This window comes from Sinohyriopsis cumingii, chromosome 2 (genome assembly GCF_028554795.1).
Source record: "Sinohyriopsis cumingii isolate HCF-2022 chromosome 2, ASM2855479v2, whole genome shotgun sequence".
Taxonomy (NCBI): Eukaryota; Metazoa; Mollusca; class Bivalvia; order Unionida; family Unionidae; genus Sinohyriopsis; species Sinohyriopsis cumingii.
In genome coordinates this window covers 83,406,492-83,419,948 of record NC_142962.1, presented here as the reverse complement: position 1 = coordinate 83,419,948, position 13,457 = coordinate 83,406,492, and the positions used below count along the sequence as shown (strand labels likewise).

At 34.0% G+C, this 13,457-nt stretch overlaps 1 protein-coding gene across 1 annotated transcript in view; it reads left to right on the top strand.

The window, feature by feature from the left end:
* The window catches only part of LOC149805294 (uncharacterized), a 190,745-nt gene that overhangs the window by 149,262 nt on the left and 28,026 nt on the right, over positions 1–13,457 (top strand). The window contains exons 38-40 of the mRNA XM_089933887.1: positions 1,474–1,647; positions 4,726–4,935; positions 7,626–7,668. Coding sequence (XP_089790013.1) covers positions 1,474–1,647; positions 4,726–4,935; positions 7,626–7,668 — 427 coding nt within the window. The remainder of the gene's footprint in view (positions 1–1,473; positions 1,648–4,725; positions 4,936–7,625; positions 7,669–13,457) is intronic.

Here is a 13,457-nt window from a genome sequence, read left to right as displayed (position 1 = left end):
AGGAGTCATAGTGATGAAACATTGGTATTGCTGGCAATCTGTGTAAATGGAGTTTTAAAACTACACATGTAAGCCTTACAACTAGCTTTGTGTCTATGTTTGACACCAGAAACATTATTAGATGTGAGTTTCTCAACATCAACACACAACCGATGGGATTGTCTGCCACTCTAACTATCCTTGGCTTTCAAAATTAAATCTCACATAGCTTAAAACAAATGCCACGAGGGAGCTGATAAGCCACATATAGACAAAGAACATCAATCAGTGATGTCACCTGCCAGTTCTGATACTGACAATATTGAAGCAGCTTGCAAAACCAGTACCTGATATTGACAAGAAATACAAACCCCTGGTGGAAGAGTATCTGTGCCAACATAACGTTGACTTGTCCTGGTTCACATTGAGGTGGGATGAGGAAGCAAAGCAGACAGACAATGAATACTAGGACAGTCCAGCCATCCTACAATCAACAAAGCAAAACCCCAAAATAAAGCCCATCATGGCTGTGTGGGAGTAATTGTTACATGGTATTTAACAAAACTGATCTTACACTGGTAACCTTGCCTTCAGCGCATGCAATGCCATCTACAACTGAGCTCACCAGACTAATCTGAAATAGTGAACAGATAATGCACTGGTTGTGACTCCTGGCAAGTGTACTAGCACACATGTAGAAGACCATGTCATTTCTGGATCTAACAATATCAAGGAAACTGTCTTATTCATTAGAATCATTATAGTCATATGAGTGTACCATGGCAACAGGTTAGAAGCCTATGTTCTCAGATGAGCTAAGTCTCACCCCACCTGTTTATTTAAACTCTCATATCACACTCCTTATAGAGGAATGATAATACCCCATATACCCATAGCTTCAAGATCCACAAAATTTTCACAAGAAAAAGATCAGCAAATCCTTCCTGTGGGCAGAGGCTGAACTGTGGCACACTATGTACAATTTATAGTACCTGCATGTGCCATTGCATTGGATGTAATTGACACCACACTGATGCTTGTGTCTGTTGGCACTGGCATTGCAGGGATAGGCATATTGACAACAATAATTGCCACCCCAAGCTTTAGGGGGTTTGCTGGGATTTGATGCAGAACTTTAAACTTTAAATCATGACGAAATTAATTTAATGACCAGAATTAGGGTAAATATGATCACAAACCATTTGTCTAAGATGCTTCATGACAACATCCTCTCTAAGCAAGACTTTAAGCTTATTCTTAATGAAGTTGACAAATATGCAGTGATGAAGAATGAAATATCATTCCCTGTGCACAAGGCAAAACAACTGCATTGTTTGTTTGAAAAACAGTTATTAGAAAAACAATTTTGTATAATTTGGGGGTGTGTGAGTAAATATTTTTTTCTCATCTATTGAATATCTTGAACTATTAAAGGAATGTGTGTGGAAATTACTGAAATTGATTCTCAAATTCATGTTTGGTTTTCATTTTCAGGGTTTTCACTGATTGAATGGACCGTAACCAATGGATACCCCATTGAGGAAAGGCTGACATCGCTTGCCCAAGAGAATCTTCTAGAGGCATTGGGACTTGCCCCTTATATCCTTCAAAAGCCATGTAACCTTACAGCAGATCAGTTTGCTACTGCAGTGGATGGTTGGAGTAGAGGTAAAAACAGCTCAACACAAGTACTATCGACTACAATAAGATGCCTTTTATCTCCATCAAGATTTCTTTGACAATGGGAGATTCTCTTTTTGACTATTCCAGAATTAATTTGATGGAGGTGGTCAGAAGAGATGTTTTTTTAAGACTTCCACTCTTCAGATTTAAAGTGGATTTGTCAGCAAATAACACTCTGAATAGCAGTTTTGATTGACTGAATTACCCACACATGTCATTGCTCAAAGAATTTTTTTTTTAAACACAGGCCTGGGGCTGGTGACTTAAAAAATAATCACAATCTCAAATTTCCATATGCCAGATTTTCTCCTTTTTTAACATTATTTGTCACACAACATTGCAATTTGCTGCTCTTAAAATACGAATTCAGTAGTGGGTTCAGTAATAGGATTGAAGGTATTACAAGTGTCATTAGTGAGCATCACTACACTCACTAAGAGACTGGATGATACTGGTGTTCAGACTTATGCTGTATCCTGGTCAGAGCCAAGTTGTTTGGGACGACCATAATGTAAACATTGTCAAAACTGTATCATGAGATATGATTGTCTTTATAGAAAAATGAATATACATTATATTTGAATATTTGAGACTGACTAATTGCATTGGGGAAGGGGGCAATAATATTTTCCAGTTTACTAGGGCTTTACAGATAATACAGCAGTAATAAATGCCTCTGTCCAGTATGAGTGTGAATGGTTTGTCAACACAAATCAAATTTGAGCTTCTGCTTATTATCTCATGGCTAAAATCAGCCTGAAAAGAAAAGGTCAACTAATACCAAGTATTTTAGCGAGATCAAAATAACAAATAACAGTAAAGAGAACTAATCTGAATTTCAATTCAGCATATCAAATATGTTACATATAGATGGTGCTCCTGTTTGACAGACATGATCCACAAAGGAAGGACATATGTCAATATGATGTATGCAGTGTGTGCAATGAGTTAAATGCCCACTCTTCTTTTGATAGTGTGCGTCACAAAGTAAAACTCGTAAAACTGGAGTTCTGAAATTTATTTTTGCTGGGCTTTGCTTGATTTGTTGATTACTCATTGCTTCCTAAATTGCCTCAAAAAATTAATCACACTTGAACACTATTCTGACAACTGAAATAATCATGTTTTGCTCTTTATATATATGGAGTAAAATCTGACTTCAAAGAATATTGCCACTGTCAGTAATCTTTAATACAATTGGCTTAAAAATTCTCATTCAATGCAATGCAATGATATGTAATAACTTTTGTTCTTCTGCATGCATCTAGCATCTCTTTGATTTACTTATATTGGGTTGTTCCACCTTTTTGTGTTCTTTACCTATGCAAATCAGCACAATGGGCTAACTAATTGCAGTCATCAAACACGTCACACTAGCCAATTGTCAGCCAGTTAAGTAATGTGAAATGTTGGTTTATTTCTGACTTCTTTGCGTTTTAATCAGCTTTCAATCTTGACTGTTTACGATTTATACATGCTATGTGTAACAGTTATATATTTAAGTCATGTTTTTTTATCATCCTCTGGTAGATTACTGAAAATCATGTTTTTCAAAACACAACTGTGTCAGGGGGTTTGGGAATAAAAAATTCATGTTCTTAGCATTACACACTGTGTTATGGCATGTATATAAACATCTTGAAAATAAATTTTGCATTCCATCAGCACAATTAAAGTTTTCTCAAGCAAATTAGATTTTTCAATAAGCCTGATTGGCACTTCACTTAGAATACAGGAGGGGCCTGAACTGAAATTTTAGGAACCCTGGGCATCAGCTATCAGACTTTTTTAGAACTGCATGTATCTTATTTCAAGTAAGTGCCTTTACTTCAATCCTTTGAATAAATCATCGAAAAGGAGAGTAAAGTGTTCACTACACATTTCTTTATGAAGTATACTGAACAGGTAATATTTGATTAGAGAATGATCTACTGATTGGATGCAAACAATCTGTGCTACTAAAATGTTTATCATGTTGGCTGAAGGGTTGAAGGAGGCTGCCATTCTTAACAGTTGTTTCTAATTTATTTTATTACCAAAGATATAACAAAAGTTTTACAAGTTAAAACATCATCTCCTCTGAAAAATTCAATAAAAATGATCAAAAGTATTGCTGTGCTGAATTAATCAAAACTGAGCATGCATGGTGTGTAAAGCTATCAGATGTGCTAATTCTAGCTATACAGAGTAAAACTTAAAATGGAATCATAAGATCTTGTCGAGAAAATTTGACCTGTTTATTTAACTGATACAATTTCACAGGGATTGGTATTGAAGCTCTTTCTGAACCTGTTTATCTCCTTGCTGATATTGACCAACATTGAAACAGCATGGTACCCATTTCCTTTGGCTGGTTATCATACTCATTATTACCTATAGAAGAAGGTGACATGTTGTTGTTTAATCAATGGGATATCATTTTGTTTATCATTTTTATAGATTCTGAAGTAAAATTTGGAAACTCACTTTAAATTTACATCTGGAGAAAGTCAAATCCCCTCTTTCTGCATCATGGTATTTTTTTTTTTTAAATTGTGTTGAAAATAATAGCATCGTGAGAAATTAAATTGCATGACAGATATCCCCAAATCTGAGTTGCTGCTTCTTTATTTTAAATTTGAAAAGAGTGGATCAAATGGAGAAAATTTTTTCAAATAATATATATAAGTAACATTATATTTTATGCCTGGGTAATATATTATTATGAATTACATTTTCTCTATAACAGATAGAAAGGGTGTAAAATGGTTTTAAAAACCTGGTATATACTTGTAATTAATGAACAAAATTTTCAATCTGCAAAGACTTCTAACTTTCAGTGCAGTTTTTCATCATAGCACACACATTTTCAGTATATTTTTATATCTTTTACAGGTATCAAGATATACTTGTATAATTTTTTGTAAATAAGTAAAGATGCATAGTGGTGTACAAGGAAGAGAAGCGGAGGTATATCCCAATGTTATTCTCGACCCAGACCAATATAAAGAGTTTTGTTTCTTTTCTTTTATCCAATGATAGTATTTATTTGTCTGTATATTATCTACTCTTTTTCATATTTAGAATGTGCCACTGATCAGCATCTACCACCATTGCCTGACTTCATGGTGTGTCATGTCCCCAGCTTATGTACAGGAGTAGAGTGCTGTATGCGAGTGGACACAGTGGGGCGAACATTTAAGACTTTTCTTCACCTTGATCCCTGCACATACAAGCTTAGTATTGGTATAGAGGAGCTGCAGTTCAATGTCTCACTCCAGAATTTCAAATGGGGTAAGTATCTTATATTATTAAAACTATTAGTATTTGTAAAAGAGTGGGATGCAGTTAATATGTTGAGGCAGCAGGGCAGCTATTAAGGTCCTTAGTTCACCATGATGCCTCTGACTACAGGCTTATTATTGGTAGGAATATTATATCATACAGGGAATTGAAACTAAAGAGAACTGCCAGATATCACACAGTCACTTTTAAAATCAAATTAGATTTCCATTAGAAGGAGTGAATTTGTCTCAGGCTAGAACACTAGCTTTACTTACCTAGATGACCAGTTAAAGTTGCCTTTAAAATTGTTCTGTTGGAAAAGAATTTATATTTCATACCACTGTTATTCTAAATTAAAATGAAATATTTTACTAATGCACTCATATCTAATAATGCTAATGAATACAAGTATTAGATATTGGAGATGTGGTTGGTACTATTATGGTTAATTTTCATATAGCTTTTAATCTTGTAGACCATGAAATTTTGCTTGTAAATGTATCATTATAATGAAATTCCATAAATTGGTTTACTTCATGCTTACAGATAGAGTGCAAAAAATATCTTTAAATTGTAACCTTTTTGAAAGTGATAATATTATTTATGGGAGTATCACCTGGCTCTATCTTCAAACCTCTGTTATTCATTCTATTTATTACTTCTCCTGTATGGATACTCATATCAACATGGAGTTTTCATCATAAAACTTTTTTTAATGTATAGATGGTACTGAAAAAAATGGTTCTTATCTGAGATCAGATATAGCCAACCTGGCATCTGTCTTGAAATCATTATATTGCTATTTGCCCTAAATGGAAATACTTATTGATATGGTTACTCCACAAGAGGACTCCATGTTTTGTTGCTCCTAAATGAAAATTATACTCAACTATGGTAGCCATTTTAAAACTATTGCTCTTCTGCTACTCCTCCTGAATGGATGGTTATATTTATGAGGTTTTCACCAAAAGACTTCTAATGATATCTAGTTGGTCCTAAATATACATGGTGCTGATCTTAAACCCATTGTGACTGCAACATCGATTTGTTTGAAAATTTTGTTAATGTTCATAAAAATCATGGATGTTTTCAAGATTCAGCAGTTAAAAAAAAGAAATGGTCTTATTTTGAATTTCTGGACATTCGTTTTCAGTAAGTAAAGTGTCAGTCACTTAGTTATCAATTCATTATAGTACCTCTGCATTAATGTCATGCAAAAAGCTATTCTGTTCTTACTGTTTTATGCATTTTATGACCCTGTCACAGGGGTCAAGATTCCTAAGTCAAGATCAATTCAGTATATTTTTTTCTTCTTCTGCATAATAATTAATGTTTACATAAGTAGTTGCAGAATAAAGCCTCATGAGGTGGGCTATGTAATGATTGATTATATTCTGCTTTTAATTTGTTGAAGTATTATTTTTAAGAAAAATGGTAGACTTACTTAGCAAGTTGAAATATAAACAAGATCTCTCATGCTGAGTGATTTTATCATTTCCAGGTGCTGTTTTCATTGTTGTAGCACTGGTGCCACATTACCAGTTATGTTGGTCATAGAACAAAAGAACTTATTGGGATGGCCTTTTGTCTGTCGTTCATCTGTTGGTTAACATGAGTTTATTATTGCTGCTTCTCCTAAAATAATTGTAGAATTGGCATGAAACTTAGCACACACATTTATCCTGAATGTCTAGTTGTTAAAGTTTTACATTAAATGCATAAAAAGGTGGGGTTGACCAAAAGAGACTCTCTTGTTAATATTCAAAGACTCCAGTTGTATAATCTCTTTAAGGAAAAGAAAGAAAAAATAGCATGCATCATGAATTTATTTAGCATATATTTGATCAAAAACTTTGAATTGAAACATAATTAATGACTGATTTCTTGGAGAGAGTGTAAGAGGTATTAAAACTTCAAAACTACACCTTAGAAATGAGGAAGGCCAACATTTGGCAATTGTAAATATATGCTAAGAACCAAAATGAGTTTATTTGAGACTAAGCATGCATGGATTATGGTTATCATTCAGAGATATGCATAATGAAAGATCACTGTGCTTCATCAACTTTTGGAAGAAATATTATGCTTTCTGATGTCCATCTGAAGGCAACATGATGAACATTATTATGTATTCCTACCAACCTGCCGTAATTTTTACATAAATTTTTGTTTAATCTCTATATTATTTTGTCCCATTATGTATTTTTCACTTTAATATTTCCAAATCACATAATGATTCATCTTGATGGTTGTAGTCTCTGCAACTAGAACAGAAGTAGCAGTAATGGATTTCAAATGGGGGGTTATTATATAAAAGAATCATATTAGTAATATTGACTTACTTGGTATGCTCAGGTACTTAAAATTGTGATACTCAGTTGGTAATATTAGCAAGTCATTACCCCACTATGTTTTACTTTTTTCCCTACAAAAGTCTTATATTTTCCCTTTATGTTTAGACCATTTGCTCTGTAAAATCCTAAAATGATGAAAAATAGGTGGGGGGCTATATAGAGTAATTTCCATATATTGGCATAGTGGTGGGATGCTAGAGAGGCAGAAGTAAATTTATATGAGCATTTTGCTCATCATTTGTCTGCTTTTCTTCTATTAGTAAATACTGGCATTGCCCCTATATCACCTCTAATTTGCATAATGATTCTTTGTTAAATAATGTTATATTGATATTGATTTTTCAGGAGAAAAGAAGACATTCTATTTGGCTGGAGTAGTTAGAATGGAGTAAGTATGTTTTTGTACAAAATAACAGTGCACTTTTATATTAGGTCATGTTTAGAAGAACAAAACATAATATGCTGTGCAATGCAAGATTCCCAACAACTCAGAAACTAAAAGTTGTTAAATTCATTCCCATTTTTACACCCCCAGGATGACATCATATCTTATGCATTGTGTCATGTGTCATATAATTGTAGTGATACATTTTTGTCTTCTCCAATAACCATTGAGCCAGTAATAATTTAATTTTGTACAACCGTTCTACCAAAGTTGTGTGGTTGGAAGTCTTCCAGAAATAATCTGGCTTCAGTAGCAATAAAATGTAAAATGCATTGTTAACATTTGCTAAATGACATGCAGCTGTTTTGAATTAGGTTGATCTAAGTTTGTCATTGTCTAGCCCTCTGGGCAAATTCAGTAGGAATGTTCTTCTTGACGTATTCTAGCACAGTTGTGTTTATAGAAGCCACCCTAAAAATCATTGGCTTCCCTAGCATGTGGGTGAACATTTTTTTGTCAATTCCAATATTCTTTGGTTAGTTTGTATTAAAACTTGATAGTGATATTTTATGTTACATATTAAATTGTTCTTAATGTCCAGACAATTCTCTTAATTCTCTCAGCTTAATCTTTGTATTTAAATTAGTGTCTGCTAACAATCAACCATAATATCAGCACTCAATAACAATCTTGATCAATTTGACTAAAGGAATGATACAGATTGTGTTTCGAACTGCTTTTATGCGACTTTAGTGCTGTCTCACAGTACCTATAATTGGTGTAACCTTAGATACATAGGATAGGCATTTAGTGAGTATACAGAGATATTGCTTACATGCAAAGGATATGAAACCTTATTAGTCTCAATTTACAAGTAACAGGTTACAGACATATAAATAAATGTCAAAGACCACAGATTTCTTCAATTTAATAAATACATTCAATTTGACTTGATATTGGGAGGCATTAAATTATATCGTTTCATTGCAGAATAGAAATATAACAAACAGATCGTGGCAAAACTAAAATATATCAACAATTAAATGCACATAAACAGTTCTTTGTACTTTTTGATTATTAAAAATTTATATTAACACTAAGAAAGAAATTCTTGATTGAACATATTTACATGAGCCTTGCATAAAAAAATAATATTGCTGTTTCAAACTTTTATAATATCAAACAATGAATGTAGACCATGAATATCAGGTCTTGAGTTCTCCAGTACTCAAATCTTTAGAAGATAAAATGATCATTATTATTATTATTATTATTATTTCTGTTGTTAATGTTGTTGTTGTTGCTACTGCTGTTTTTGTGTACTGTGTCATTTTATGCTATGATCATAATTTATTTTGTTTTAATGCAGTGGTATGTAAATCTTTTTTCTCTTTCTCTCATTCCTTGAATATTTTTAGTTTAAAAGCCATGTGAGATAGTCATACCAAAAGACCAAAGAAACCAAGCTTTCATTTGGACAATTCTTATAATATTTTGTTGATCCTAGATTAAAAGTAGTGCTGATCTGACCTTCAATTGCACCATCTCATAAATCTTATTAAGCCTCTCCTCATGAACATATCAACATGAGGTTTTCACTAAAAACACTTATAATAATATACAGTTTGTTCTAAATGAAAATAGATTGGGTCTGCTATCAAGCATATCCACCATTCTTGAAATGTTGTTTTTCTAGATTTAAATGATTATCTGTAGCAATGCAAGTTTTTCACTACAAGACCTTTCATCTTCTCTAATTATTCCCAAATAAAAATGGTGCTGATGTAAGAGCTCCATTCATGGTGACCATCTTTAAAATCATGTTGCTGCTATTTATCCTGAACATATTGTCATATAAAAGACTTCCTATAATATCTAAACAAAAGCATTGACAATTTGACTACCAATGTCGCTACTATGGTGGTCATCTTAAATACTTTGTTATCATTGCTTCTACTGAGTGGATAGCCTTAGTAATGTTGGGTTTTCACTGAAAGATTTCTTATGATATATAGTTAGTCATAAATAGACATGAGTGAGAAATACACCTACAATTTGACCATGATGGTAGCCATCCACAAAATAACTTTATCACAGCTTCTTCTGAGTAGATGTTCATATAGACATGAGGTGTTAACTAAAAGGCTTCTTATGATATCTAGTTGGACCTAAATGAAAATAATGCTGATCAGACCTCTAATATGATGGCAGTGACAGCAGTGTTGAAGGTATGGTTGGAAATGCTTCTCGCTAATTAAGTAGTTGGTAATAAAAATAAATGTAATATGGTCTTACAAAATGTGAAAAATCTCTTAAGAACTGCTTCTCCAGAGTAAAAGGTGATACCTATGTTGTTATCTTTTTAAAATTTAAAATCTGTTCTTTTTGTTTAAATGATGGTGATTCTGCCTCCAAAATGTTTATCTTGATGATGATCCTGAAAATCTTTATGTGGCTGCATCTCCATAAGGAATGGTCACATGAAGTAGAGTTTTTATAAGAGCACTATAGCATAGCAATATGTAACTTGTTCTGAATGCAAATGGTGTTCATCTTTAACCATCTCAAAAATATTGGAATGACTACTCCACTTGCCTGAATGGTGGCTCTGACCTGGGATTTTCACTTAAACGCTTTTTGTAATATGTTATTATTTTTGAATGAAAATATGGTAGCTCTGACCATCAACATTTGTAATTTTATGTTTAGAAGTTTGAACACCAGATATCACTGACCTTATAGCTAAGTTGATTGGTTGCATTTTTGTATTGAGCTTAATTGACATGTACCTATACTAATGAACTGTGACCAGACTTTGAACTTGGTTGCATTCCAGCAAACAAGTTGATAGCACTAATGCATTGATTTTGAGGTCATGAGTACTGCCTATAAAGGTAACTTGTAAGTATATTAACTTGAACATGCAAGAAACTGATTTTGATTCCAAATTTAGTATGTTGGGTTTTCTCAAGAATATCAGGGATGGTTTCAAAACTCAGCAGTTAAAAAGAATAAAGTTACAGAAGAAACCGGCTTGCCATGGATTTCTGGATATTCTTTGTGCAATTAGAGCATCACTATCCTTGAAGGGTTATTATTCATTAACTGTACTGGTTGGAGACATTCAAGAAGATCCATCATCCTTCATTTTGTGTTTGTTAGCAGTTATTTGTAATTACTAGTAATTATACAGGGAAGAAAGTGATGAAACTAAACCAGAATATCTTCTTAATGTTGTATTTGTTGAAAATGAATTTGTTTCTCTGTATAATACATGTTTATTGTTGTCTGCAGCAGCCATGTTAGCCAGGTTAGGAATATCAGGTCCAAGATATCTTGTTTTGATGCAGGGATTTGTTTTAATACATAATGAAACTCAGATGGCTTCAGCTTTTGGAAATTAATAGTGTCCTAATATTTCTAACAGTTTATAAGCTGGCCATAAGGATAATAATAATAATAATAATGAGGACTTTGTATAGCACCTAATCTTTAGAAGCTCTAAGCACTTTACAACATTAGACAACACCTATAAGATAAAAAAACATATAATAATATTATTACAAAAACAAACACCATGAAATTAGAAATATGTTAAAAAATAAACAAACATCCTGAGAATATTTCAGGTAGGAAACATTATTAGGTCTTTAAGTTTGTTCTTGCAGTCGAAATAAGTGAGTTTTGAGAGTCCTCTTGAATGTGATCACTGTGTCTTTGTGTTTAAGTTCAGTGGGCAATTCATTCCATGTTGCTGGGCCTTGGTATGCGAAAGAACGTTGTCCATATGACTTTGTTTTCATAGTGGGAATAATGAGTATACGACTGTCAGAAGAGGAGCATAAATATCTTGCTGGTGTGTACACATGGGTGAGATCGGATAGGTATGTTGGACTAGAGTCCGACAGTGAAACATAGCACAGAGAACAAATTTTGTGTTTGATGCTGGATTGAATGGATAGCCAGTGTAGGGTACAGAGCAGCGGGGAGGTGTGCTCTGATTGTGGTACTCTAAGTATGATCCCAGCAGCTGTGTTTTGAACTTTTTGAAGTTTCTGGAGTAGATATTGAGATGAACCAGACAGAATTGAGTTACAATAGTCCAGTCTTGAAAGTACTGATGAACACACAAGTGTTTTACTGGCATCAACTGAAAGATATTTGCAAATTGAGCTGATGCGTCTCAGCTCAAGATATGCAGCCTTGCATATGTTCATGACATGTTGGTGCAATGTGAGAGTACTGTCCAGAGTAACACCTAGGTTTCATACTGATTGTGTGAATTTAATGTTGGTGTTGCTGATATTTAGTGTTTTAGGTAAAGAATGTGAATGAGAAAGCCTTTGTGTTGTAATCAGAATGGCCTCAGTTTTATCATCATTCATCTGCATTTTGTTCCATGTCATCCATGATTTCACATCAGAAATGCACCTCTCTACACCTTGGATGGTAGCATCAACTTCAGTTGGGTGGCTAGATTTGTATATCTTGGTGTCATCAGCATACAATTGGTGAGACACTGGATGATGATCTATGACACTTGAGAGTGGCTCAGTGTATAGAATGAAGAGAACAGGTCCAAGAACAGACCCCTGTGGAACACCATAACATAGATCAACTGGACTGGAGTGTATTCCATTTGCAGATACAATTTGTGTCCTGTTGACCATGTAGGACTTGAACCACAGTAAGGCTGTATCATGAATGCCAAATACATGCTGGAGACAGTGAAGTAATATATCATGGTCTATCGTGTCAAATGCTGCAGACAAATCAAGGAGGGGGAGGACTGTAATCTTTCCGCTATCCAACGGAGAGAGAATGTCATTAACTACTTTTAGAAGAGTAGTTTCATTACTGTGGCAAGGGCAATATGCAGATTGTACATTGCTAAAATGACAGTTTGAATTTAGATGAGATAGAAGCTGGGATAGAACAACCTTTTCTAAGATTTTTGATATGAATGGGAGATTAGAAACTGGGTGGTAGTTCTTTAAATCATTATGGTCTAGTGTTGGTTTCTTCAGCAGAGGTTTTACAATGGCAGTTTTGAAAAATGATGGGAATTCCCCAGATGAGAGAGAGATATTAATAACATCAGTTACTGAAGGCAATACTGGATCTAAGCACTCAAACAGCAGTGATGTTGGAATTGGATCAAGTTCACATGACTTTGGTGCACTCTTCATCCCGATTGTACATACAAAATCCGTAGAGACAGGTTGAAATGCTGCTAATGGTTGCTGCTCAAATTCTGTATCACAACTGTATGGTGATGACAAGTCAATTGAAATTGTGGTGTCAGGCTTGTCTCTAATGGTTTGTACTTTGTCACGGAAGAAATTTGCAAACATGTCCGGAAGGTCAACTGGAGAGAAGGTAACTGGAAGTGGTGTAGATTTGTTCCTTGACATTAGCTTGTTTGTAATCTCAAAGAGCTCTTTGTAGCTGGAACTTTCCATGATCTTAGTAGTGTAGTGGGCTGAAGGATGGTGATATTATGTTATGATGTTGTAAGTCTGTCTGTTACCAATTTTGTTTCTAAGCAACAATGAACCCTTGTAATTTTTAGGTTAAAGTTCCAGGTCACTGTGGCTAAAGGATGAAAAATGGTTTCCACACAATAACATGAGTTCTTTATGATCAACAGTTACCAAGCTTTGTGCATAGCTTGCAATAGAAATAAGGAAAAAGCATATCAGTTTTGGAGCCAATAAAGCCCAAATGTTACAGTAACACTGCCTGAAAGAAGAAACATGGTTTCTGCCCATTAACTCTAGTTTTCCACCAAC